General features: G+C 47.3%; 1 protein-coding gene across 1 annotated transcript; it reads left to right on the forward strand.

Moving 5' to 3' along the window:
- The first annotated feature begins 10,155 nt into the window (after positions 1-10,155).
- LOC125431244 (disintegrin and metalloproteinase domain-containing protein 9-like) lies at positions 10,156-27,579 on the forward strand. The gene is made up of 7 exons (XM_048494005.1): positions 10,156-10,274; positions 10,729-10,807; positions 17,632-17,708; positions 19,527-19,728; positions 21,312-21,380; positions 23,039-23,110; positions 27,403-27,579. The coding sequence occupies exons 1-7, from the start codon at positions 10,156-10,158 to the stop codon at positions 27,577-27,579; spliced, it is 795 nt and encodes a 264-aa protein (XP_048349962.1).
- Positions 27,580-27,944: the final 365 nt, after the last annotated feature.

Below are 27,944 nucleotides of genomic sequence, written 5' to 3' on the forward strand. Positions count from 1 at the left end.
ATTTTTATCAACAATATAATTTTGACCCTCTATGCATGGAACAGTGCCTTAATGCTGTCCTTCTGTTGTCTACATATACAACGTGAGTGTAAAAATGCATGCAGAACTGCACAATTAAATGCAGTCATCGGCCAAATGTGCATGATCAAGTCACACAGACTTAAGCAGCACTCAAAAATGTCAACACTAACCACAGCATGCTGGAAGAATGCCAGGGGAATGGGAAATGGGATTTTTGCACTTCCCTATACTTCACTCAGTTCCTGCTGCAAAGTCTAGCACAATGGTGGCGAATCTATGGCACGGGTGCCAGAGGGGGCACTCAGAGCCCTCTCTGTGGGCACACGCAAACAGAGTGCCCCCACACACACATCTAGGCTGGCCTGGGCCACTGGGCTCAATTATTAGCATTAAACTTCAGACCTAGTTTTGGGGAAGCAGTGTAGGTAACCCTGTTAAGCACTGTTAAACCCCATTGATTTTCATATGAAGAACTAAAGTGTGATTCTTTACCTGGTAGTAAGCTTGGTTGCTGGCACCGAGGCTTGCTTCTAAGTAAACCCTCCTAGGGTCATGATTCACATGTTGGAAGAGTTGCACGGTTGCTTCAAAGCAAAGCCACCAACTACCACCAAGCTTACTCCTGAGTAACACACGCCTCGGAGCCAACCGTTTTTTCTAAACTAAAACCTCAGTATTCAGGTTAAATTGCCGTGTTGGCACTTTGCGATAAATGAGTGGGTTTCGGGTTGCAGTTTGGGCACTTGGTCTCAAAAAGGTTTGCCATCACTGGTCTAGCAGATAGGGTTCATCCTGAAGCTACAGGAGACAGTGGCAATTCTGTTTAAATATAGAATGGCCCAACTAACAAAGTTTTGTGTGTATGTGAGGCAGAGGAAGAACCTATTTTTAAATGCAAATGTTACTGATTCGATTAAACCATGAATGTCCCATTCCACTGATTTAAAACATTTACATCCCTCTCTTCCATCCAGAAGAAGACCCGCAATTGTGGACTGACAACACAATAGACAATGGATGAGAACGTTTCCTTTCACAATGAAAGAAGAAGAGGGTATTTCAGCAGCGGAAGTCCATGAAATTTCCGCATGAATACTACGCTTGTTGTTTCTAAAACTATTTTAACGCTTTCTAAAGCTATTTCGTAACACAGATAAAATTAAATAGCTTTCTTTCGTTTTAAAAACTTCCCCAAAGGTATTTCTCATATGCCCATTTTTAAAAATCTCTCTGACATTTCCTTCCCGTAGGGCTATGAAACTTTAGCAAATCCAGTAAGAGTGTCTTCATACAGTACAGCCAGCTGGTGAGCACATTCCAGATTTCTGTTAACAAAAATCCAAGCATAAACATAAGCATAAATGCACGGGTCAAAAAAAGGGCTGTGAAAATATTTACTGACCCCTCGCATCCTGGACATAAACTGTTTTCCTTAACTTCTTACCTTACCCTCTAAAGCGCCGCTTACAGAGGCACTGCACACCAAGACAACTAGACATAAGAACAGTTTTTTCCCGAATGCCATCACTCTGTTAAACAAATAATTCCCTCGATAATGTCAAACTATTTATTATATATTTATTATATAATTACTGCACTACTTTTTTCATCATTCCTATTACCCATCTCCTCCCAATTATGACTGTATGACTATAGCCTGTGCTGACATTTCATTTTATTTTATGATTTTACATTTTATGTTTTTATTACTATTGATTGTTTCCTGATTGCTTACTAGACCTATATGACAATCATTAAGTGCTGTACCTTATGATTCTTGACAAATGTATTTTCTTTTATGTACACTGAGAGCATATGCACCGGAGACAAATTCCTTGTGTGTCCAATCACACTTGGCCAATAAAGATTCTATTCTATTCTAAGATTTCCACTTAGACTATCAGAAGCTGAAAAGAAAGACCGTGATAGCTGTGTATGCTAAGTCAGTCTTCTTGTTAGGATTTAATACACTCGGGAGTAATTAAAAGTGGAGATTTCATGTGAATACAGGCCCCGCAGTCACAATCTTGCCTTCAATTCCTCCTAGAATGTGTGGTGAATTTCTGGGGACTATCACATGCAGGGATGAACGTGCTTCTCTTGTTCAAGCAGACTTGTGCTAAAGAGCAGCAGTGGCGTAGGAGGTTAAGAGCTCGTGTTTGATTCCCAGCTCTGCCTCCTGAGCTGTGAAGGCTTATCTGGGGAATTCAGATTAGCCTGTGCACTCCCACACACGCCAGCTGGGTGACCTTGGGCTAGTCACAGCTTTTCGGAGCTCTCTCAGCCCCACCTACCTCACAGGGTGTTTGTTGTGAGGGGAAGGGCAAGGAGATTGTCAGCCCCTTTGAGTCTCCTGCAGGAGAGAAAGGGGGATAAATCAAACTCCTCGTCGTCCATTCCCTCCTCCTCCTCCTCCTTCTTCTTCTTCTTCTTCCCTCCTCCTCCTCCTCCTCCTCCTCCTCCTCTTCTTCTTCTTCTTCTTCTTCTTCTTCTTCTTCTTCTTCTTCTTCTTCTTCTTCTTCTTCTTCTTCTTCTTCTTCTTCTTCTTCTTCTTCTTCTTCTAAATCCATTATTGCTTCTACTTGTGCATCACTGGATCCCTGCCACAACGTTTTGGTTTGTTTTTTTTTAACATCACAATGACCAAGTTCCAGGCAGAGACTGGAGTTCACCTGGAATTACAACTGATCTTAATGTGACATCAGATCAGTTATTGCAATGTTTAGTTATTTATTTAAAACATTTCCTCTACTTCTCCTGGAGACAACAGCTGCTTTGGAAGACAGATTGCCGGGCATGTATCACTCCCTAAAATCAACTCTCCAAGGCTCCACACTCAAATGTCTAAGGCTGTAGTCGACCCACGTGGTCAGCGTAAGAACGAGACGAGACGCGGAGATAACATCTGGTGGAGGTCGCCAGCAGCGGGAGACCGGAGGTCCGTGTTCCTAGCGAGTCTCTCGTCTGCCGGTTCCTGGCACCTTTTATTGTTATTCTATCGGGGGCGTGTAGGAGGGAGGACCGGGGGGAGTTCCGGGAGAGCGGGAGGTCGGGAGATCATCATGTGATGCATGATCTCATCTGGCTACGATGCTTGAGGAGGAAGGGAGCGTAAGCGTCTGAGCCTAATCCTCACCTGGGGGCAAGACCATTGTCCCTGCGCCCGGTGATTGAGCCAGGCAGTTCATGACCCGTGACTCATGGGGGGATGAGGAGTGGGGAGTGCGGTGCGACCAGCAAGGCCGTAGGTCCGTTGGCGTCCCAACGTTCTACCACGGTGCTGCTGGGTCAGCAGTGCATCACTACATAAGGCCCCTTCCAAACAAGCAGAATAATGCACTTTCAATCCACTTTGCAGCTGGATTTTACTGTGAGGGATAGCAAAATCCACTTGCAAACAATTGTGAAAGTGGATTGAAAGTGCGTTATTCTGCATGTGCGGAAGGGGCTGATGCCAGAATTGGCAACTCTAGTACATATCAATCTTTCACATTCATATATTTCCTGACATGTCTTTTGTCTTTAATCTTTCTGAACTGGAAAACCTTAAATATAAAAAGGGCGGATTCCAGTAATTTAGCTGTGGGTAGCTGCATCAATCTCAATTAACTTCGTTGGGTTGGGCCAGAATCACCTCTAACCTGACCTCTAGTGAATCTATGCATATTTCTCGATTGATTATTGAAATGTGCAATATGTTAACATATTGTATAGCTTTTCTCTGTAAAAGGTCTTCCTTTTATCTATCTATCTATCTATCTATCTATCTATCTATCTATCTATCTATCTATCTATCTATCTATCTATCTATCTATCTATCTATCTATCTATCTATCTATCTATCTATCTATCTATCTATCTATCTATCTATCTATCTATCTATATGGAAGCAATGATCATAGCCACATGGGCAGGATAACAAAAACCGATCCTGTGCTTGATGTGCCATAAATATATATGATGCTATGCAGCCACTGGGTGCCACTGCAGCTCTGTAAATAAATAATGTTTTCAGTGTGCTAAATGGCTGTTAAAGGTATTCTCCTTCACCTTGAACCCATTACTCCTGGTCCTAGTCTCTGGAGCAGCAGAAAAACAAGTTTGCTCCCTCACCAACATGACATCCCTTCAGATATCTAAACATGGCTATCATGTCCCCTCTAAACCTTCTCTTCATCAAACTAAACATCCTCAGCGCCCTAAGTCTCTCCTTGTCATACTTGGAAGATCCTCAATTTTATCTGATTTTGCTTTTAAACAAACAAATCAAATCAAATCAAATCAGCAAAGATTTTTTAAAAGAATATATGATATTTCTAGGCCACCCTTCCCCTTGCAAATACAATACTCTTAAGGGAGAAGACCAGGGCAAAATGTTCACTTTGGTCCATCCGGACCAGGCTAAATTGTGCTTCAGTCTGGCCTGTGGAGTAACAGCTTGGTCTGGGACTGCCAACCTCCTTGTGGGGCCTGGAGATCCTCTGAAATTACAACTCATCTCCAGACGACAGAGATTGGTTCAACCGGACAAAAGGGCTGCTTTGGAGATCAGATCTCCACCAAAGACCCTCATTCCCCAGGCTCCACCCCGAAATCTCCAGGGATTTCCAACCCTGGAGTTGGCAACCTAAGCTCATTCCAATTTCTGACTTGGCTAGGGTCAGCCCACCTTTTCTATCCAACATCAACTGAGACAGGGCTCTCCCCCATTTTATCCTCACAACAACCCTGCAAGGTAGTGACTAGCCTAAGGTTAACCTAGCGAACATTTGGGCTGTGTGAGGAAGCAAACTTTGGTTTATTTTTTGATGTCCGTAGTTGGCAGACGTCACTGGGGTGTCTGACCCTGGGCCTGGTCCAGTTTTGGACTCCCCAATTTGGCTGCTACTAGCAAATCAGAGGAGAGCAGAAACCCCCTGGCACCTGAGCTGTCCTGCCCCTCTAGCAGGAGGGAGACTTACCTCTGACCAGGGGTCTTCAAACTATGGCCCTCCCGACTACAATTCCCATGAGCCCTACCACTTGGCCATGCTGGCAGGGGCTGATGGGAATTGTAGTCCATGAACATCTGGAGGGCCATAGTTTGAAGACCCCTGCCTCTGACCAATGAGAAGGAGCCAGTCACCTTGTGCAGGCATGAGGCGGGGCTTGAGTAGTGCTTGGAACTACAAGGGGCGGGGCTTGTGATTGAGGGGAAGCGGATCTTTCAAGGCACCCAATGGGAGCTCTGAGGGGGGTGGGCCTCGAGCGTGGCTCAGCTTGCAATTGGCAGCTCTGGACCGTTGGAATTTTGAACCTCCCAATGGGAGTGGGGCTTGCAAATGAGCTGGGCCCACAATGGGGCTGGCAGTTGGGGTTCTGAGGGGCAGGAGGCTCTGCTGGCAGTGGGGCCCAGCCGGGAGGAAGAGCATGTCTGGCTCTGGGGCGCTGTTGGGGACCTTGCTGCTTTGGCTCCTCCGTCCTGGTGTGTAGCACAGAGGGGCCTCAAGACCTGGGGGGGCACTGGAGTTCTCCTGGAATTACACAGACCCATTCCCTTGGTGAAAATGGCACCTTCCAAGGGCCAACTCTATGGTATACCATTGACTCTCAGTGAAGTCCCGCCCTAGAATTGCCTCCTTAGCAGAGCTTGCCTTCAAAGCCCCAGGAACAGAGGTGGGATCCAGCAGGTTCTCACAGGTTCCCGAGAGCAGGTTACTAATTACTTGTGTGTGCCGGGAGGGGGTGACTGATGGGTGATTTTGCCACATGATTTTTGCCTTAGTTACGCCCCTCCTCTCAGCAGCGGCGCGCAGAACTTGAAGCAGTCTAGCAGGAGGTGCGTCGGCGTGCGTGGCAACCTGCGCCTGCGTGCATTCGTTTCCCGCCCAAGGACCGGCGCAGCAGCTACGTCCTTGCCACAGCCCTGCCCAGGAATGCCCCGCCCCCGGAATGCCAGGCCACGCCCCCGTCGTGCCCCGCCCAGCCCCATTGGCGCTACGCCACAGTTTGAATCCCACCACCATGGGAACCCGTTACTAAAATTTTTGGATCCCACCACTGCCCAGGAATTTCCCTTGCTCGAGGTGGAAACACTCTGCTACAGCACCCTATACAAGCAAAGAGGAATGGGTTGATTGCTTCCAACTCTGGGTTGGGAAATTCCTGGGGGATTTGAGGGGTGGAACCTTAAGAGGCTTTGGGGATGGGAGGAACATCAGTAGCAGCCATAAGGCCATACAGCCCACCCACCCACTCACCCACCCCCGACAGCCACTTTCTCCTGGGGAATTGATCTCTATGGGCTGGTTCAATTCCAGGGGACCAGGTGTAATTCCAGGGGATTTGCAGGCCCCACCTGGGGGTTGGCAACCCTGTGACACCTGTAATGATGCTGAAGGCCAGAGACTGGTGGAGGACTGACGTATGGATGGGAATGCTGTTCGTCTACTGGGGAGGGCAGGTTTGGGAAGGTGCAGGAGCTATAGAGCCCGCCCTGAATTTTCTCCAGGGGGACCTGCCACAGGTAGAGCCTAGGGGTCTTCAAACCAGGAGCCACTAGGATACCATGGTCCACAATTCCCATCAGCTCTGCCACTTGGCCATGCTGGCAGGGGCTGATGGGAATTGTAGTCCATGAACATCTGGAGGGCCATAGTTTGAAGACCCCTGGTATATTCAGAACCTTAATCCTCTCAGGCTGTTAGATCTGAACTGGGGGGGGGGCAAGATTCTGAATATACCAACACAAAGATGAGGGGGGGGATTTGGCTACCCTAGCAAAACAGAAATGCTGAGGCGGACATTCTTCCAAAGAGATCACAACTGTGTCATAACGGCATGGTAGAAGAGGTTGCTTTATAAGGGAGAGAATCACCGTCTAGATTCATTGTATAATCTTTTCCTAGATTGTTTTCCACCTTTGTCGTGCTTGGACAGCCCTCCACAAGCTCATTTTTCATTAGTGTTACTCTTGTGGTTTGTTCTATTTCCCACTTGTTAATTGGTGAGCAGCAGTGGCGTAGGAGGTTAAGAGCTCGTGTATCTAATCTGGAGGAACCAGGTATGATTCCCAGCTCTGCCGCCTGAGCTGTGGAGGCTTATTTGGGGAATTGAGATTAGCCTGTGCACTCCCCCACACATGCCAGCTGGGTGACCTTGGGCTAGTCACAGCTTCTGGGAGCTCTCTCAGCCCCACCCACCTCACAGGGTGTTTGTTGTGAGGGGGGAAGGGCAAGGAGATTGTCAGCCCCTTTGAGTCTCGTGCAGGAGAGAAAGGGGATATAAATCCAAAACTCTTCTTCACTCTCTTCTTCCTTTCTGTCTGATTGAAATGGTCCTTTTGGTGTGTATGTGTGTGGAGGGGGGGTAATTTCAACATCCTTGAGTCTCAGAAAAGGGGTCAATAAATGAAGTCAATAAAAATAACATTCCTTGCATATTTCATTTTTTTAAAATCACACCTCTTTTTAGGGTTTCTGGAAACTTCGCAATATCTGTATTCAGAAGTAATCATTCCACAAATGCTCCTCAGAAGGTCTGGCTTCAGCACTGAGGTAATTTTGCATGTCATAGTGACAGAGGCAGAGATACAAGGGGACTGTGGGGTGCGCGTTGCACCGGGTGGGCGCCTGAGGGGGGCAGCAAAAATTTCAGGTTTGTTTTTTGTATTTTTTAGTGTTTTTCAGTTTTTGGCTTGCAGGGGGCACAGTTTTTAGGCTAGCAGCACCAGAATTTCAGGGAGTTTTCAGGAGACTTTCCTGATGATACCACCCAAGTTAGGTGTGGTTTGGTTCAGGGGGTCCAAAGTTATGGACTTCCAAAGGGGGTGCCTCATCTCCCATTGTTTCCAATGGGAGCGAATAGGAGAGGGGGGCTACACTTCCAAAGGGGATGCCCCATCTCCTATTGCAGTGGTGGCGAACCTTTGGCACTCCAGATGTTATGGACTACAATTCCCATCAGCCCCTGCCAGCATGGAGTGCCAAATGTTCGCCATCTGGAGTGCCAAAGGTTCGCCACCACGGTTGTTTCCAATGGGAACGAATAGGAGATGGGGCTACACTTTTGAGAGTCCATAACTTTGGACCCCCTGAACCAAACTTCACCAAACCTGGCTGGTATCATCAGGAGAGTCTCCTAAAGATACCCTGAAAGTTTGATGCTGCTAGCCTAAAACTGCCCCTTCTGCAGGCCAAAAACTGAAAAAACACTAAAAAATACAAATAACACAAACGAACATGGGGGCGGGGGCAGCAAAACTCAAATTTGAAACCGGCGGCTCGGGAAAGCGCCCGCCCCGCTCCAACGGGGTGGGCGAGAGGGGAAGCCGACCGCGAGCAGTTGGAGCGCCCGCCCTGCTGCCTGCAGGGCGGGCAAGGATGGGGCCGGCGGCTCAGCTCGTGGAGCCACAGTGCAAAGGCAGAAGAGACGCATGCGGCTCTCGAGCCGCAGGTTCCCTACCCCTGATCTATGTTGATTATTAATGATGCAATGTTTGTTGATGTTTTATAGCTTATGATGTTACGATTATCGCTGTTCTGTTGTTTATAATGCTCTATGTATTGATATTTTGTAGTTTGATGTTACGATTATTGATGTTTGTTGTTATGCTGTTGTTCACCACCCTGAGCCCTTCAGGGGAGGGCAGTATGTAAATCGAATAACACAATACAACACAACAGCAAATGCGCCTTCTCCTGGACACATGCAAATTCACTTCCTCCTACCAGGGAGGTGGACAAAGCATATCCCCTACCCCATGATCACTCCACATTATGCCACAGAGGGAAACACATCTCACAGTGACACGCCTCCGAAGACACCAGCCATAGATTCGGGCGGAACGATTGGTGTTTGGAATATGCTGCCACAGGAGATAGTGATGGCCACTAACCTGGATAGCTTCAAAAAGGGCTTGGACAGATTTATGGAGGAGAAGTCGATTTATGGCTACCAATCTTGATCCTCCTTGATTTGATTTTGCAAATGCCTTAGCAGACCAGGTGCTCAGGAGCAGTAGCAGCAGCAGGCCATTGCTTTCACGTCCTGCATGTGAGCTCCCAAAGGCACCTGGTGGGCCACTGCGAGTCGCAGAGTGCTGGACTAGATGGACTCTGGTCTGATCCAGCAGGCTAGTTCTTATGTTCTTATGTTTGGAGCAAAAACGACCAGACCACAGCCACACAGCCTGGAAAACCCACAACACTTAAACCCAAAATGGGTTTTGATGCTTCCAAAGCTGACTATATATATATATAGCTATATATATATAGCTTTTAAATTTTTATTTAGATATTGACACCCCACTCTTCTTCCCAGTGAGGGTTCTGAAAGTGTCTTTTTCTTCACTGAACTGTTTAGAACCCAATATCTTACTTAATCAGGATTGAAGGACTTAACAGAGTTGTTCACCTTCGACAGAAGTAAGTCGCTGTTTTCTTTCAAGATGTTTAGTTTTAGTAAGAAATGGAGTCCTTTGAGAGCGGGCTGTTTAAGCTGTGACATTTCCATTAAAACTGAGAGCCAGCGTGGTGTAGTGGTTAAGAGCAGGTGCACTCTAATCTAAAGAACTGGGTTTGATTCCCTGCTCTGCTACTTGAGTTGTAGAGGCTTATCTGGTGAACCAGATTAGCTTGTGCACTCCAACACATGCCAGCTGGGTGACCTTGGGCTTGTTACAGCTTCTCGGAGCTCTCTCAGCCCCACCTACCTCACAGGGTGTTTGTTGTGAGGGGGGAAGGGCAAGGAGATTGTCAGCCCCCTTGGGCCCTTCCGGACACACGAGTCGACTCAGGTTTGACTCGTGTCGGCGGAGTCTTACCTTGACTCGAGTCCTCCCGTTCCTCCGCACAGCAGCCGACTCGTGTCTCCAGAGTCGAGCTCAGAGGGCGGGACCACCTCCCTGCGTTGCTTTCCGATTGGTTGTTGAGCTCGACTCAGCTTACGAGCTGAGCCGAGCTCAGAGGGCGGGACCACCTCCGCACGTTTTCCACTCCTCATTCCGATTGGCTGCCGTTCTATGGCGGGAAACGTGAGTACGCGGTTTTTTTTTTCCGTTTGCCAAGTAGGAGCTACGTTGCTACGGGCGACGGCACAGGCGCGGCGTAGGAGCTTCTGCGCATGCGCGAACATACTAATAAGTTGATTGGCTGGATGGCTGCGTCGAGTCGGCGGAGATTCCGCATTCCGCCGGCCTCGGCTCGAGCGCAACCCGAGTCCGCCGGTCGACTCGACCTCCCAGCAGGGTCGAGAAAATCAACGACGAGAGGGAGGTGAGTCGAGTCAGACACGAGTCCGACGCTACGTCTGTGCGGAGGACTCGGGTCGGACTCTAGTCGATCTCAGGTCGAGCACGACAATGCGGAAGCACCCTTTGAGTCTCCTGCAGGAGAGAAAGGGGGGATATAAATCCAAACTCTTCTTCTTCTTCTCAGCCCCACCCAACTCACAGGGGGAAGGGAAGGGAGTTTGTAACCCCCTTTGAGTCTCCTTACAGGAGAGAAAGGGGGGATATAAATCCAACTCTCCTCCTCCTCCTCCTCCTCCTCCTTCTTCTCCTCCTCCTCCTCCTCCTCCTCCTCCTCCTCCTCCTCCTTCTTCTTCTTCTTCAGAACTGGATAAGACAATTTCAGGTTTGAACGAACAGTAGCTGATCTACCTTCCTCTGTGCATCAACACAGGGACCCAAAGGTGACAATACTCTGATAACCACCTTTTCATTTGCAGATCTTTTATCATTGCAAACATGCCATTTTATACCTTTAACATAAAAGGGGAGCGACTAGTCGACCATCCGTATATTCAGGTACGTTTTAGTCAGGCATCTTCCGAAGAATGAAAATATTGGAAAGTATAAAGAATAAAAGTTGGTAGTTGTAATTCACAGGCTGGCACTTGGGTTGAAATAAATGGAGCACAACATATGGCTTTAATCGCATGTATAAATTGGAATTACTTGATGGCTGTCATGACCAAGTATCATTGCTGACTTTTTTTTAAGTGCTTTTTGAAATGTAGTTTTGGCAAGTAAGATGTTCTGATGAAAATGAATTCAAATGGATGAGAAACCTATCTTTTGACTGGTAAATCATTTGTTGAGAGATGTTGGGAGGTCTGTGCAGTGCCCAATTGGGGTCAAGGTTTTAGTACTGACCCTCAAAGCCCTAAAGAGTCAGTGTGGTGTTGTGGTTAAGAGCAGGTGGATTCTGATCTGGAGAACCGGGTTTGATTCCCCACTCCTGAACCTAAGGGGCAGAAGCTTATCTGGTGAACCAGATGTGTTTCCGCACTCCTACATTCCTGCTGGGTGACCTTGGGCCAGTCACAGTTCTCTCAGAACTCTCTCAGCCCCACCTGCCTCACAAGGCATCTGTTGTGGGGGGAGAAAGGGAAAGGAGTTTGTAAGCCACCTTGAGCCTGCAGGAGAGAAAGGGGGGATATCAATCCAACCCCCTCCTCCTCCTCCTCCTCCTCCTCCTCCTCCTCCTCCTCCTCCTCCTTTTGAGGGGTGGAGCAAGAGAGCTTTAAGGGATGGGAGGAACATCGAAATGGTACAACCATAAGGCCATGCAATACCCACCCACTCACCCACCCCCAACAGCCACTTTCTCCTGGGGAATTGATCTCTATGGGCTGGTTCAATTCCAGGGGACCAGGTGTAATTCCAGGGGATTTGCAGGCCCCACCTGGGGGTTGGCAACCCTGTGACACCTGTAATGATGCTGAAGGCCAGAGACTGGTGGAGGACTGACGTATGGATGGGAATGCTGTTCGTCTACTGGGGAGGGCAGGTTTGGGAAGGTGCAGGAGCTATAGAGCCCGCCCTGAATTTTCTCCAGGGGGACCTGTCATTGTGTTGGTATATTCCAGGGGTCTTCAAACTATGGCCACCCAGATGTTCATGAACTACAATTCCCATCAGCTCTGCCACTTGGCCATGCTGGCAGGGGCTGATAGAGGAATTATAGTCACATATTTATCTGGAGTAACATGAACAGACAGCATCAGAACAATAATCCTCTCAGGCTGTTAGATCTGAACTGGGGGGGGGCAAGATTCTGAATATACCAACACAAAGATGAGGGGGGGGGGGGGATTTGGCTACCCTAGCAAAACAGAAATGCTGAAGTAGGACATTCTTCCAAAAGGTCTAGCTGCGTCATAACGGCATGGTAGAAGGGTTGCTTTATAAGGGAGAGAATCACCGTCTAGATTCATTGTATAATCTTTTCTAGATTGTTTTCCACCTTTGTGGGTGCTTGGACCAGCCCTCCACAATCATTTTTTCATTAGTGTTACTCTTGTGGTTTGTTCTATTTTCCACTTGTTAGTGGTGAGCATCAGTGGCGTAGGAGGGTTAAAGAGCGTCGTATCTAATCTGGAGGAACCAGGTATGATTCCCAGCTCTGCGCCTGAGCTGTGGAAGGCTTATTTGGGGAGTGAGATTAGCCTGCACTCCCCACACATGCCAGCTGGGTGACCTTGGGCTAGTCACAGCTTCGCCGAGACTCTCAGCCCCTGCCACCTCCACCGGGGTGTTTGTTGTGAGGGGAAGGGCAAGATTATCAGCCCTTGGAGTCTCGTGCAGGAGAGAAAGGGGATATAAATCCAAAACTCTTCTTCACTCTCTTCTTCCTTTCTGTCTGATTGAAATGGTCCTTTTGGTGTGTATGTGTGTGGAGGGGGGGTAATTTCAACATCCTTGAGTCTCAGAAAAGGGGTCAATAAATGAAGTCAATAAAAATAACATTCCTTGCATATTTCATTTTTTTAAAATCACACCTCTTTTTAGGGTTTCTGGAAACTTCGCAATATCTGTATTCAGAAATGCATCACATTCTAGAATGCTCCTCAGAAGGTCTGGCTTCAACACTGGGAAGAGTATTTTGCATCATAGTGACAGAAACCCAGAATACAAGGGGACTGTGGAGTGCTTGTCGTTGCACGAATTGAGGCGCCCTGAGGGCAACAAAAAATTTCAAGGTTTGTTTCTTGTATTTTTTAGTGTTTTCAGTTTTTTGGCTTGCAGGGGCACAGTTTTTAGGCTAGCAGCACCAGAGAATTTCAGGGGAGTTTTCGGGGAGACTTTTCTGATGATACCACCCAAGTTAGGTGTGGTTTTGGTTCAGGGGATTTAAAGTTATGTCAGACTTCCAAGGGGTGCCCTCATCTCCCCATTGTTCCAATGGGAGGCGAATAGAAGAGGGCTACACTTCCAAAGGGATGCCCCATCTCCCTGTGCAGTAATTAGCCGAACTGGCACTCAGATGTTATGGACTACAATTCCCCATCAGCCCTGCCAGCATGGAGTGCCAAATGTTAAGCCATCTGGAGTGCCAAGGTTACCGCCACCCGCGGGTTTGTTTTAATGAGGCAATAAGGAGATGGGGCTACACTTTTGAGAGTCCGCAACTTTGAACTAATAAACTCTAAACTACAACTGGTATCATCGGGAATCTCCCAAAACCACCCTGAAAGTTTGATGCTGCTAGCTTCTTGCGCTTCTGCCCTTCTGCAGGCAAAACTGGCATACTAAAAAAATAAGCCTCTAAACGAACATGAGACGTAAACTCAAATTTGAAACCCGCCCGCTCAGCGGGGTGGGCGAGGAAGGAAGCCGACCATGAAACGGTTGGGCTTACGCCCTGCTGCCTGCAGGGCGGGCAAGGATGGGGCGGCTCAGCTGGTGGAACCACAGTGCAAGGGCAGAAGAGGCATGCGACTCGGGCGCCAGGTTCCCCTACCCCTGATCTATGTTGATTATTAATGATGCAATGTGTGTTGATGTTTTATAGCTTATGATGTTACGATTATCGCTGTTCTGTTGTTTATAATGCTCTATGTATTGATATTTTGTAGTTTGATGTTACGATTATTGATGTTTGTTGTTATGCTGTTGTTCACCACCCTGAGCCCTTCAGGGGAGGGCAGTATGTAAATCGAATAACACAATACAACACAACAGCAAATGCGCCTTCTCCTGGACACATGCAAATTCGCTCCTCCTACCAGGGAGGTGGACAAAGCATATCCCCTACCCCATGATCACTCCACATTATGCCACAGAGGGAAACACATCTCACAGTGACACGCCTCCGAAGACACCAGCCATAGATTCGGGCGGAACGATTGGTGTTTGGAATATGCTGCCACAGGAGATGGTGATGGCCACTAACCTGGATAGCTTCAAAAAGGGCTTGGACAGATTTATGGAGAAGTCGATTTATGGCTACCAATCTTGATCCTCCTTGATTTGAGCTGGCAAATGCCTTAGCAGACCAGGTGCTCAGGAGCAGTAGCAGCAGCAGGCCATTGCTTTCACGTCCTGCATGTGAGCTCCCAAAGGCACCTGGTGGGCCACTGCGAGTCGCAGAGTGCTGGACTAGATGGACTCTGGTCTGATCCAGCACGCTAGTTCTTATGTTCTTATGTTTGGAGCAAAAATGACCAGACCACAGCCACACAGCCTGGAAAACCCACAACACTTAAACCCAAAATGGGTTTTGATGCTTCCAAAGCTGACTATATATATATAGCTATATATATATAGCTTTTAAATTTTTATTTAGATATTGACGCCCCACTCTTCTTCCCAGTGAGGGTTCTGAAAGTGTCTTTTTCTTCACTGAACTGTTTAGAACCCAATATCTTACTTAATCAGGATTGAAGGACTTAACAGAGTTGTTCACCTTCGACAGAAGTAAGTCGCTGTTTTCTTTCAAGATGTTTAGTTTTATTAGAAATGGAGTCCTTGGCGGGCTGTTTTAGCTGTGACATTTCCATTAAAACTGAGAGCCAGCGTGGTGTAGTGGTTAAGAGCAGGTGCACTCTAATCCTGAAACTGGGTTTGATTCCCTGCTGCTACTTGAGTTGTAGAGAGCTTATCTGGTGAACCAGATTAGCTTGTGCACTCAACACATGCCAACTGGGTGACCTTGGGCTTATTACAGCTTCTCCAGACTCTCAGCCCCACCTACCTCACAGGGTGTTTGTTGTGAGGGGGGAAGGGCAAGGAGATTGTCAGCCCCTTTGAGTATCCTGCAGGAGAGAAAGGGGGGATATAAATCCAAACTCTTCTTCTTCTTCTCAGCCCACCAACTCACGGGGAAGGGAAGGAGTTTATAGCTTGGAATCTCCTTACAGGAGAGAAAGGGAGGATATAAATCCATACTCCTCCTCCTCCTCCTCCTCCTCCTTCTTCTCCTCCTCCTCCTCCTCCTCCTCCTCCTCCTCCTCCTCCTTCTTCTTCTTCTTCAAGAACTGGATAAGACAATTTCAGGTTTGAACGAACGGTAGCTGATCTACCTTCTCTGTGTGCATCAACACAGGGACCCAAAGGTGACAATACTCTATTAACCACCTTTTCATTTGCAGATCTTTTTATCATTGCAAACATGCATTTTACTTCATACAACGCAAAGGGGCGACTAGTCGACCATCCGTATATTCAGATACGTTTTAGTCAGGCATTCCAGTGAAAATATTGGAAAGTATAAAGAATAAAAAGTTGGTAGTTGTAATTCCACAGGCTGGCACTTGGGGTTTGAAATAAATGGAGGCACAACATATGGCTTTATCGCATGTATAAATTGGAATTACTTGATGGCTGTCATGACCAAGTATCGTACTTTGACTTTTAGTACTTTTTTGAAATGTAGTTTTTGGCAAGTAAAGATGTTCTGATGAAAATGAATTCAAATGGATGAGAAACCTATCTTTTGACTGGTAAATCATTTGTTGAGATGTTGGGAGGTCTGTGCAGTGCTTGAAGGTAAGGTCAAGGTTTGAAGTACTGACCTCAAAGCCCTAAAGAGTCAGTGTGGTGTTGTGGTTAAGAGCAGGTGGATTCTGATCTGGAGAACCGGGTTTGATTCCCCACTCCTGAACCTAAGGGGCAGAAGCTTATCTGGTGAACCAGATGTGTTTCCGCACTCCTACATTCCTGCTGGGTGACCTTGGGCCAGTCACAGTTCTCTCAGAACTCTCTCAGCCCCACCTGCCTCACAAGGCATCTGTTGTGGGGGGAGAAAGGGAAAGGAGTTTGTAAGCCACCTTGAGCCTGCAGGAGAGAAAGGGGGGATATCAATCAACCCCCTCCTCCTCCTCCTCCTCCTCCTCCTCCTCCTCCTCCTCCTCCTTCTTCTTCTTCTTCTTCTTCTTCTTCTTCTTCTTCTTCTTCTTCTTCTTCTTCTTCTTCTTCTTCTTCTTCTTCTTCTTCGTCATGCTATAGCATTCAGAAGAGAAGGGCCAGCATATTAAATTGAATAAATAAGCTGCAACTGGATTCGTGTCCACAACAGAAAATCCAGTTGTGAACCACTGCTGTAGTGCAACAATTGCACAATGCCCCAAGGTGTGTGGAGGCAGTCTTAAAGTCTACCGATTACACTGTGGATCAGCCTCTGGGGATCTATTTCCTTAACAAGATTGCTGTCCCCTGGACCAATGAGCCTTCTACCAATGCAGGAAGGTCTTCCACCAGGCCCTACTTCTTCTATGCTCCCAGACTCCACACCCAGCATCTCCATCAAAAGTGGTCAGATAGCAGGTGGGGTGAAAGTCCTCAGTGGCTCAGTGGGAGAGCGTCTGCTTTGCCCGCTGAAAGTCCAAATCTCGATCCCTGGCATCTCCAATAGAAATTATCAGACCGCAGGTGATGTGTAGGACCTCTGCCTGAGACCCAGGAAAGATGTGGGGAGAGGCTGTGGCTCAATGGAAGAGCCTTTGCTTGGTGTGTAGAAGGTTCCAGGTTCGATCCCCGGCATCTCCAGTTGAAAAGACCAGGCAGCAGGTTATGTGAAAGATCTTAGAAAACCACTGTCAGCCTGAATAGAAAATACTGACTTCAATGGACCCATGGCATGACTCAGTATAAGGGATTTCCAGAAGAAGAAGAAGAAGGAGAAGAGTTTGGATTTATATCCCCCCTTTCTCTCCTGCAGGAGACTCAAAGGGGCTGACAATCTCCTTGCCCTTCCCTCCTCACAACAAACGCCCTGTGAGGCAGGTGGGGCTGAGAGAGCTCAGAAGAACTGTGACTAGCCCAAGGTCACCCAGCTGGCGTGTCTTGGAGTGCCCAGGCTAATCTGAATTCCCCAGATAAGCCTCCACAGCTCAGGTGGCAGAGCTGGGAATCAAACCCGGTTCCTCCAGATTAGATACACGAGCTCTTAACCTCCTACGCCACTGCTGCTTCCAGGTGTGTGTTCACCTGTGCCTCACTTATGCAGCTGTTATCTAGCCTAGATCCCTACCCTAAATACAGCGCTGACTGATTTTGTTGAACATCTCCTCTGCTAACTTGCATATTCTGTTCTCCTTTGGGCCCCTTAACATATATGGGGCCCCTCTCTCTTTCCTTTCTTGCTGGGAGGGTTTTTTTAATTAAGATTTTAAGCTGGACGCCAAATTTACGTTTTGTATGATACACAGTTTTATGGGGTTTTAATGTTATGCTCAGTGGAGCTGATATTATATGTGACGTGTTGTTATATGCTCCATTAATGTCGTTTTAACTGCATTGGGACGCAGCCCAGGTATAGGAGGGACGGCATAAAAATCTGAAAATAAATAAATAAATAAAATACGAATACTTTCTTGTTATGGCAATTGTGTTTTCAAACTTTGCAGGATGACTGCTACTACAGTGGTTACGTGGAAGATGTTCCCGATTCTGACGTCGTCCTTTCAACCTGCCTTGGTCTCTGGTAACGGTTTGGCACTGGTCCTGGTGATTTTGTAAAAAAAGGAAATGCTAAAATAGTAAGACAGAGGTCCCCAAGCCGAGTTTTTGCCAGCACCTTTGGGATTCTGGCAGGGATGTTAAGTGAAATGGCGCTGCCAGTTGGGGGGGCAGCGACATGGCTACTGCAGGAGGTGGAGCCAATCCCGAGAGGAAGCCCCAGTGCAAGGGAGAAGAGGGGTAGTTAAAAAAATTCACTGGCAACGAGGAATAAGAGAGAATAAAACAAACACTGTGGTAGCAGGAGCTGCTGGAATGTTTTTTCAATCTGCATAGCCAATCAGATCTCCTGTGATAAGTCAGAAACCCTGCTGCGCAAGAGCCACACTTGCTCCTGCCTAAAAAGATTCAAAGGATGTCAGGAATGGTGTCCACGTGCACCTCGGGGAACTGTGTTGGGGATCCCCCCGTGATAGATTTTTTTGTGACCCAAAGGGTTCAACCACAAAGTATCCGCGCAATTGTGCAGGCGGAGTGGGTTGCAGTTGGGATAAAGTTTGTTCCCCCCGTATGTTTCCTTTAAAATGTTTTCAGGGGATACATCCAGATTGGAAGCTTAACATAGGGCTGTCTATTAAATTAAATTTGTTGTGGTTGTGGTTGTGGTTGTTGTTGTGGTGGTGGTGGTGGTGGTGGTGGTTGTTGTTGTTGTTGTTGTTGTTATTATTATTATTATTAAAGTGATGCACATAGGGGCAAAAATCCAAACTTCACATACACACTACAGGGGTCAGTGCTATCAGTCCTGGTGGGAAAGGGATTTCGTCTTAGTTGATAGTTCCATGGGAATGTCAACTCAGTGCATGGCAGCTGTGAAAAAGGCAAACTCTATGCTGGGGATCATTAGGAAAGGAATTGATATAAAACTGCAAAGATTGTCATGCCCTTATATAAAGCAGTGGTGCGACTGCGCGGAATGTAATGTTCAGTTCTGGTAAATACATCTCCAAAAAGGATATCGAAGATAGAAAAAGTGCAGAAGACGCGAGGATGATTGAAGGATTGGAGCACCTTCCTTATGAGGAGAGGCTGCAGTGTTTGGGACTCTTTAGTTTGGAGAGGAGACGTCTGAGGGGGGATATGATTGAGTCTATAAAATCATGCATGGGGTAGAAAATGTGGACAGAGAGACATTTTTCTCTCTCTGTCACTAGAACCAGGGGGCATTCATTGAAAATGCTGGGAAGAATTAGGACTAATAAAGAAACACTTCTTCATAGCGTGTGATTGGTGTTTGGAATATGCTGCCACAGGAGGTGGTGATGGCCTAACCTGGATAGCAGCTTTAAAGGGCTTGGACTTAGTTATGGAGAAGTCAATCTATGGCTACCAATCTTGATCCTCCTTGATCTGAGATTGCAAATGCCTTAGCAGACCAGGTGCTCAGGAGCAGCAGCAGCAGAAGGCCATTGCTTTCACATCCTGCATGTGAGCTCCCAAAGGCACCTGGTGGGCCACTGCGAGTAGCAGAATGCTGGACTAGATGGACTCTGGTCTGATCCAGCAGGCTAGTTCTTATGTTCTTCTTCTTCTTCTTCTTCTTCTTCTTCTTCTTCTTCTTCTTCTTCTTCTTCTTCTTCTTCTTCTTCTTCTTCTTCTTCTTCTTCTTCTTCTTCTTCTTCTTCTTGTTGTTGTTGTTGTTGTTGTTGTTAATAATAATAATAATAATAATAATAATAATAATATGAAATACAACCTATAGAGAGTTCTCCTACATTTCAGCACCTTATTTATTGAACTGCTCATTTGTTCCCCCTGTATGTTTCCTTTAAAATGTTTTCAGGGGATACATCCAGATTGGAAGCTTAACATATGAAATACAACCTATAGAGAGTTCTCCTACATTTCAGCACCTTATTTATCGAACTGCCCCCCAGCACCACGAGCCTTGTGGCGGGGTTCTGGAAGACCTGGATGAGTCGGACAGTAATCAGTTGGGAGGCGAGAATGCGGGCAACCTGTCTGCCGACCCCTCCTCTGAAAAAGTAAGTCAGTGTGGTCTGGCGGTAAAGAGCAGTGGACTCTAATGTGGAGAACCGGGTTCAATTCCCCACTCCTCCACCTGAGCGGCAGACTCTTATCTGGTGAACTGGATTTGTTTCCCTGCTCCTACACGTAAAACCTGCTGGGGGACCTCGGGCTAATCACAGTTCTCTCAGAACTCTCTCAGTCCCACCTACCTCACCAGGTGTCTGTTGTAGGAAGAGGAAGGGAAATGAAGCTTGTAAGCCACCTTGAGGCCACAAAAAACTCACCTGCTCAATCACACCTTGAGGAGCAACAGTGGCATTAGCAGGAGGTTAAAAGAGCTGGAGTGTATCTAATCTGGAGGAACCGGGTTTGATTCCCAGCTCTGCCGCCCTGAAGGCACAATGGAGGCTTATCTGGGGAATTCAGATTAGCCTGTGCACTCCCACACACACCAGCTGGGTGACCTTGGGCTAGTCACAGCTTCTCGAACTCGCAGCCCACCTACCTCCCAGGGTGTTTGTTGTGAGGGGGGAAGGGCAAGGAGATTGTCAGCCCCTTTGAGTCTCCTGCAGGAGAGAAAGGGGGGATATAAATCCAAACTCTTCTTCTTCTTCTTCTTCTTGAGTCTCTTTACAGGAGAAAAAGGTGGGGGAAAAGAAGACTCCAAATTCTTCTTTTTTAAAAAAATTTATTGTATCATTTGAATTTTACAGTTTATATTAATGCTTTTCTTCATTCATTTTCAAACAATACATTTTCCCCCTTTTCCCCCCCCCTATATTTTTTCATAGTTTTATCAAACAAACAGCAGTAACTTCATTCTTTGTAATCTCTTCTCCCATTTCTCGTCATTGACTCCAGCTTCTTTCATCCAGTCCATGTCTTCACAATTTCGCCCTGTTTATCTTGCCACAGTTTATTCTTTGTTATTATTTCGAAAATGTCCGGTGTCACTTGCTTGTTCCCAGATGCTTAATCCAACCATTTCTGGATTGTCCATTTTTCTTTTCTTTTCCAGCCTAAAGCTATTGTTGCATGTGCTGCTTTGATCATTATTTTATACACATAGCTATATTTTTTATCTACTCTTCTATCCTCCATTACACCCATGAACATTAAGTCATTATTTATCCCAATATTAATCTTCACCAGTTTCTCGATATATAACATTACTGTTGTCCAAAATTTTTTCACTTCTATAATTCTTCTTCTTCTGATATTGCATTTGCTTATGGTGACCTTCAAACTCGACTGCTTTTTAAGCGAACTGGCTCAGTCGGACTCGCCATTTGTTCTGCAGGTCATCCCGCAGTAAGGTTGCTTCTCCAGATTTGGGGTCACAGCTTCGGGAGGGTGGGGATTGCAAGGGAGGGGGGATACCACAGTGCAGTATAATGCCATAAAATCAAATCTCCAAAGCAGCCGTTTTCTCCAGGGGAAATCTCTTTTGACTGGAGACCGGTTGTAATTGGGGGGGGGGGGGGGGGTATCTCCAGGCCCCGACTGGAGCTTGGCAACTCTATCCCGCAGGCTTGCCTCATCAGTGGTAGACTCTGCTGTTTTGCAGTTCTGCTTATGGGTGCTTATTTCGTTCCAGTTGTTGAAATATCCTGTAGAAGCAGCGGCTGGATACTTGGAGTACTACGTGGTCTGCGATGGCTCCATGGTAAATGTTGACAACACGTTTTAAGAGCTGCACGTGGGTATGAAGTGTTTGGCGGTTTCTTGCTGTCCTATTTGTGCACGATATCTGCACATTGTTGGCTAGCTAGCGTGGTGTAGTGGTTAAGAACAGGTGCACTCTAATCTGGAGAACCGGGTTTGGTTCCCCGCTCTGCCACTTCAGCTGAGGAGGCCTATCTGGGGAACCAGATTAGCTTGGGTACTCCAACACATGCCAGCTGGGTGACCTTGGGCTAGTCATAGTTCTCTCTGAACTCTCTCCGCTCCACCCACCTCACAGGGCGTTTTTTGTGAGGGGGGAGGAAGGAAAGGAGATTGTAAGCCCCTTACAGGACAGAAAGGGGGAATGTAAATCCAAACTCCTCCTCCTCCTCCTCCTCCTCCTCCTCCTCCTCCTTCTCCTTCTCCTTCTCCTTCTTCTTCTTCTTCTTCTTCTTCTTCTTCTTCTTCTTCATCTTCTTCTTCTTCTTCGCCAAGGTGTTTGGAGGCAGTCCTAAAGTCTACCGATTACACCGTGAATCGGCCTCTGGGGATCTATTTCCTTAACAAGATTGCTGTCCCCTGGACCAATGAGCCTTCTACCATTGCAGGGAGGTCTTCCACCAGGCCCTGCTTCTTCTGCGGAAGGGTCTTTGCAGAAGGCAGCCTAGCAGAAACCTGCATTTCTAGATTGGCAGCGGAAAGGGCTGTCAGGTCTTAGCTGTCTCATGGTGACCTTGTAGGCAGGGTATGAGGTGGTTTGCCATTGCCTGCCTCTGTGTAGCAACCCTGAACTTCCTGGCGGTCTCCTATCCAAAGATCAACCAGGGTTGACCCTGCTTAGCTTTGTGACCTGATGAGATCTGGCTAGGCTGGGTCATCCAGGTCAAGGCAGAAGACATACAGAGGTGGTTTGCCATTGCCTGCCCCTGCATAGCAACCCTGGACTTTTTTGGTGGTCTCCCATCCAGGTATTCACCAGAATGGGCCCTCCTTTGGGTCGTCTAGGTCAGGACAACCTCTAGGACAGGACAGTGGACATACAGAGGTGGTTTACACTTATTCCGCCTGCCCCTGCATAGCAACCCTGGACTTTTTTGGTGGTCTCCCATCCAGGTATTCACCAGAATGGGCCCTCCTTTGGGTCGTCTAGGTCAGGACAACCTCTAGGACAGGACAGTGGACATACAGAGGTGGTTTGCCATTGCCTGCCCCTGCATAGCAACCCTGGACTTTTTTGGTGGTCTCCCATCCAGGTATTCACCAGAATGGGCCCTCCTTTGGGTCGTCTAGGTCAGGACAACCTCTAGGACAGGACAGTGGACATACAGAGGTGGTTTGCCATTGCCTCCCTCTGCCCAGCAACCCTGGACTTCCTTGGTGGTCTTCCATTCAACCTGGGTCAACCTGGTCTTGTCCAGCTTTCAAGATCTGACAAGATAGGGCTAGTCTGGGGCATCCCAAGTCAGGGTGTTCCTAGATTTCTAGATTAGGCTAGAAATAATTATCTGGAGAGAGCTGTGTTATGTCTCTTGAGAATCAAGAGCTCTGCATTTAATGTGCCCAAAAATTCCTGTACGTGGAAATATCTGTACTATGGAAATCACTGTTCAGCTGTTGTGTGGAATGGCATTCTAAGAGGTTTTCCCCTCTTCCTTTTAGTATCAGCAGGAAGACCGCAATGAAACTCGTGTGATGCTACTGATGCTTCAGATTATGTCTGTCCTTCATAATGTGAGTATATTGCTGGGGTGGACATGTGTAGTGAACATGTAGGCGTGTACTGCAAGTTGCCCTAAAGACAGGCTGGTCCTCACAAGGGTGTGTATCACAGTCCCAATGGCTGGATTTCCATGTTTGTTTTAATGAAAAGGCACCAGCGCTGTGTAGTGGTTAAGAACAGGTGCACTCTAATCTGGAGAACCAGGTTTGATTCCCCGCTCTGCCACTTGAGCTGTGGAGGCTTATCTGGGGAACCAGATTAGCTTGTGCGCTCCAACACATGCCAGCTGGGTGACCTTGGGCTAGTCACAGTTCTTCGGAGCTCTCTCAGCCCCACCCACCTCACAGGGTGTTTGTTGTTGGGGGATGGGGAGGGAAAGGAGTTTGTAAGCCCCTTTGAGTCTCCTTACAGGAAAGAAATGGGGGGTATAAATCCAAACTCCTCCTCCTCCTCCTCCTCCTCCTCCTCCTCTTCTTCTTCTTCTTCTTCTTCTTCTTCTTCTTCTTCTTCTTCTTCTTCTTCTTGCATTACTATATTTTTTTCCTAGTTTACTTATCTGTGCTTTTTAGTCCATGACTTATTTTGTCTTCCTCTTTTTGTAAATATATATTTTTGTAGCCTGAGTTTTTATACTTAGAACTTTATTAAAACTCCTTTTTATATGACTCTGCTGCGTTTTCTCTGCTAAGAAACTGGGTAGTTTCAGTTCTTCTATCAGTATGTACATACATAATCATATTAGTTTAAGCCCTGGTTAATATAGTTAAATCTATTGTTAAATTCTAATTTAGCAGATGTTTCTACTACAATAAAACTTTCAATCTTTGAGTTGTCCATCAGCTTCCTTTCCTCCGTGAGGAAGGAGAGTAACCGTAACAACAGTTAAAGTGCATTCTAGCATGGAATTATGATCCATTGAAATGAATTAATACATATTATGTGTTGAATGTTAAACAAATGAAAAAGAAAAGAAAACAATTTCCCAGGGAACTGCGGGTTGTTACTATTTAATTTTGTTTACTATCAGTTGTTACTATTTAATTTTGTTTACTATCACAGCTGCCAGTCCTTTAGCTCATTGTAGGCCTGTCATGACAATTCGAGCCTCACCCAGAGGCCGAGGACGTTTTGGTGTATCAGCGTAGTATTCATGCAGATCCCAGCAGGGCTGCCTTCTGAATCTGACAGATGTTGATTTTGTCAATTTGAAGATGTTTCAAGTGCTGCCCTAGTCTTTTCGGAATGGCGGCCAAGGTGCCGATTACCACTGGGACCACCTCAGCTGCTTTGTGCCATAGTCGCTGAATCCCAATTTTCAAATTGTGGTATTAAGTGACCTTCTCATGTTCCTTTTCAATGAGCCTGCTGTCCCCAGGTACTGCTATGTCGATGGTGGTCACTTTCTTGTCCTCGATCACTGTGATGTCCAGTGTCTTATGCGCCAACACTTTGTCCATTTGGATTTCCACTTTGTCCAATCTGGAAGTCCCACAAGATCATGACCTCATTATCCATGACCTTCTTTGGACGATGTTCCCACCGGTTTTTAGCTGTCCTAATGTTGTAATTCTCGCATAATTTCCAGTAGATCACCTTGTCCACTGAGTTGTGCTCCTGCTTGTAGCCAGGCGATCTTTTTGCAGCAGCTGAGTACAGTTCCGCCAGCTTCTTTGCACAATCTTGGGCTAGTCACAGTTCTCTCAGAACTCTCTCAGCCCCACCTACCTCAGAAGGTGTCTGTTGTGGGGAGAGGAAGGGAAAGGAGTTTGTAAGTCACCTTGAGTCTCCTTACAGGAGAGAAAGGGGGGTATAAATCCAAACTCCTCTTCCTCTTCTTCTTCCTCTTCTTCCTCTTCCTCCTCCTCTTCCTTCTCCAACATGACCACCACCATATGGCTGGTGAAGCAGGTCTGTCTTGCAAGCCCTGTGGAGCTGCATCAGATCCTGCAGGACCCTGGTCTCACTGGGCAGAGCGTTCTGAAAAAACCCTGGCCCTGGTCGAGACAAAGTAGACTTCCTTTGGATCAGGGACTACAAGCAGATTTTCACTTGCTGACTGAAGCATCCTTTGTGGGCATTAATATGAGAGGTAGTCAGAGGTGGGATCCAGCAGGTTCTCACAGGTTCCTGAGAGTAGGTTACTAATTATTTGTGTGTGCCGAGAGGGGGTTACTAATTAGTGATTTTGCCATGTGATTTTTGCCTTAGTTGCGCCCCTCCTCTCAGCAGTAGCGCACAGAACTTGAAGCAGTCTAGCAGGAGGTGCACCGGCGTGCATGGCAGCCTGCGCCTGCGTGCATTCGTTTCCCGCCTAAGGACCGGTGCAGCGGCTGTGTGCTTGCCACAGCCCCGCCCAGGAATGCCCTGCCCCCGGAATGCCTGGCCACACCCCCATCATGCCCCACCCAGCCCCATTGGTGCTACGCCACAGTTTGAATCCCATCACCATGGGAACCTGTTACTAAAATGTTTGGATCCCACTACTGGAGGTAGTCCTATTATTTCCCATAAACTCAACTTGTGCTGTTTAGGAACTAGTGAGCTGAGGTGCCATAGAGAAATACACCTTACTTGGGGCAACTGAGCAGCTGTATTTATTTATTTATTGAAACATTTACACCTCATCTTTCCTACTGGTTCAAGGCAGCTTCCAATCATAGTTAAAGCATGACTAGCTGAAACCAAAGTCAAAGCAGGGAAACCCCCTCTGTCCGATGGAGCAGGCAGCCACCTGCTCTGTGGGGCAGAGGGGGATGGCGTCCATGGCCTGCCCGGTGCCACCGCCTCTCGTGCTGCAGGAGGCAGCGGCCCTGGGCAGGGAAACTCCCTCTGCCTGATTGATCAGGCAGCTGCCTGCTCCGTGGGGCAGAGGGGGGATGGTGGTTGCGGGCATGGCAGAGGGGGGATGGTGGCTGCTCTGGAGGGACACGCCCATGCTACCCTCCAACCTTCAGGGAGGGGACACGAAAAGCGGCGCCCTCACGCACGGAGCTGCCTCCAGTACGGCCGTCTACTCACCTTTCCTTCCAGCATTGCTCTGGAGTGCTGGAGGGACACGCCCACACTACCCTCCGACCTCCAGACCATGCGGCGCCACAGTATAAGGCTGAAAGGGCCACATGTGGCTCCGGAGCCGTGGGTTGCAGACCCCTGCTGTAGGAGAAACAATAATCGAACACTCAAAAACAAGCAAAGCAACCACTGGTTCCAAACTCCCCAATGGAAACAGAACCAGCGAACCCAAAGAAACTGGGAATGCAGAACCAGGGAATGCAGTAGAGGTATGGGACAAAATGGCACACCTAACACAACAAGAACGCTCTTCCTCCAGCTGTCCGGGCCCTGCGGGACCTTGGTGAGTTCCGCAGGGCCTGTAAGACGGAGCTGTTCCGCCGGGCCTTTGGAGGTACCAGCCGTTGATGGTGCCCCCGCCCTTGGCCCGGCCCTGATACTGATACTTGGGCCGGGCCCTGACATCTGGGCTAGCTGCCATCTCAGACTCGCCATTCCTCCCTTTTGGAAGGGGGGAGGGAACTTTTAGGTTAGAATGCTGGACGCCCCCCCCCTTTTTTTGGGGAGGGATGAGATTAAGCAATAGTAGATTATTGAACGCCCATCTATTTTACTGTAAATTATTATATTTATTAAGAATGTTTTATGGTTGTCGCTGCTTGTAAAATGTCTTAGGTATCTACAGTGTTTTTTCTTTCTGCTGTACGCCCAGAGCCCTCGGGGATTCTCCGGGGAAGCGGTATAAAAGCTTAAAAAAAAAAAACAAAATAAATAAAATAAAATAAATAAAAATAGTACAGTTCCGCACATAGTAATTGAATAATGAGGCACGCCTGTCCGACTTTGGACCTTTTGTAAACAAGGTTGGCTTTTCATTTTCTTTTAAAAAGTACTTGCAGTAATGATGAATTAGCTGCTGTACTGCTGGGATATTTATAGTGCTCTGTGAAAGAGAAAGACAAATTGGGGTGCTGTGTGGTTTCCGAGCTGTATGGCCATGTTCCAGCATCTTGTCTCTGAAACCGGTTTATGCATCTGTGGCTGGCATCTTCAGAGAATCCTCTGAAGATGGTTAGCAGCCACATGATGGCTAAATTGCAGAGGCATGCTGAAAACTATGATCATACAACCCTGAAAACCACACAGCACCCCAGTGATCCCGGCCGTGAAAGCCTTCGACAATACACAGAAAGAAAAAGCACCCAAAAATCCAAATAAAGGCTTAGGAGATTCTGCCGTTTCAGGCCCCTTAATGCCATTTAGTTGATGGCATCTTGTTTCCTGTTTTCAGATATACGAAGAGTTGGGTCTGCATATAATTTTGATAGGCATGGAGATCTGGACAGAGCGAGATTTTTCAGCAGTCAGCCAGAAGAAGCTGGCCAAAACTTTGGAAAGATTTTACCATTACGCCACTTTTGAACTTCGGCGCCACGTCTATTTTGACCACGCCACGATATACACGTAAGAATCTTCCTTTCTTTTTCAGTGAGGAAGCGCGAACTCCGTCTCCCTGGTGCTCTCAGGATCCTTGTGAGACCCCCGTGTGGCCTTTGTGCATCCACTCTTTGGTGTTCCGTCGCAGGGGTCTGCAACCTGCGGCTCTCCAGATGTTCATGAACTACAATTCCCATCAGCCCCTGCCAGCATGGCCAATTGGGAATTGTAGTTCATGAAACAAGATTACAAATCCTACCTAAAACAGAACCTTGTAGAAGCAGACTGGGACGCCAGTAGCCCAGTGCTGTCATAGAGAACAGAAAGCTGAACTGAAGGGGCTGATGGGAATTGTAGTTCATGAGCATCTGGAGAGCCGCAGGTTGCAGACCTTGT

The sequence above is a fragment of the Sphaerodactylus townsendi genome, linkage group LG04 (genome assembly GCF_021028975.2).
Source record: "Sphaerodactylus townsendi isolate TG3544 linkage group LG04, MPM_Stown_v2.3, whole genome shotgun sequence".
NCBI lineage: Eukaryota > Metazoa > Chordata > Lepidosauria > Squamata > Sphaerodactylidae > Sphaerodactylus > Sphaerodactylus townsendi.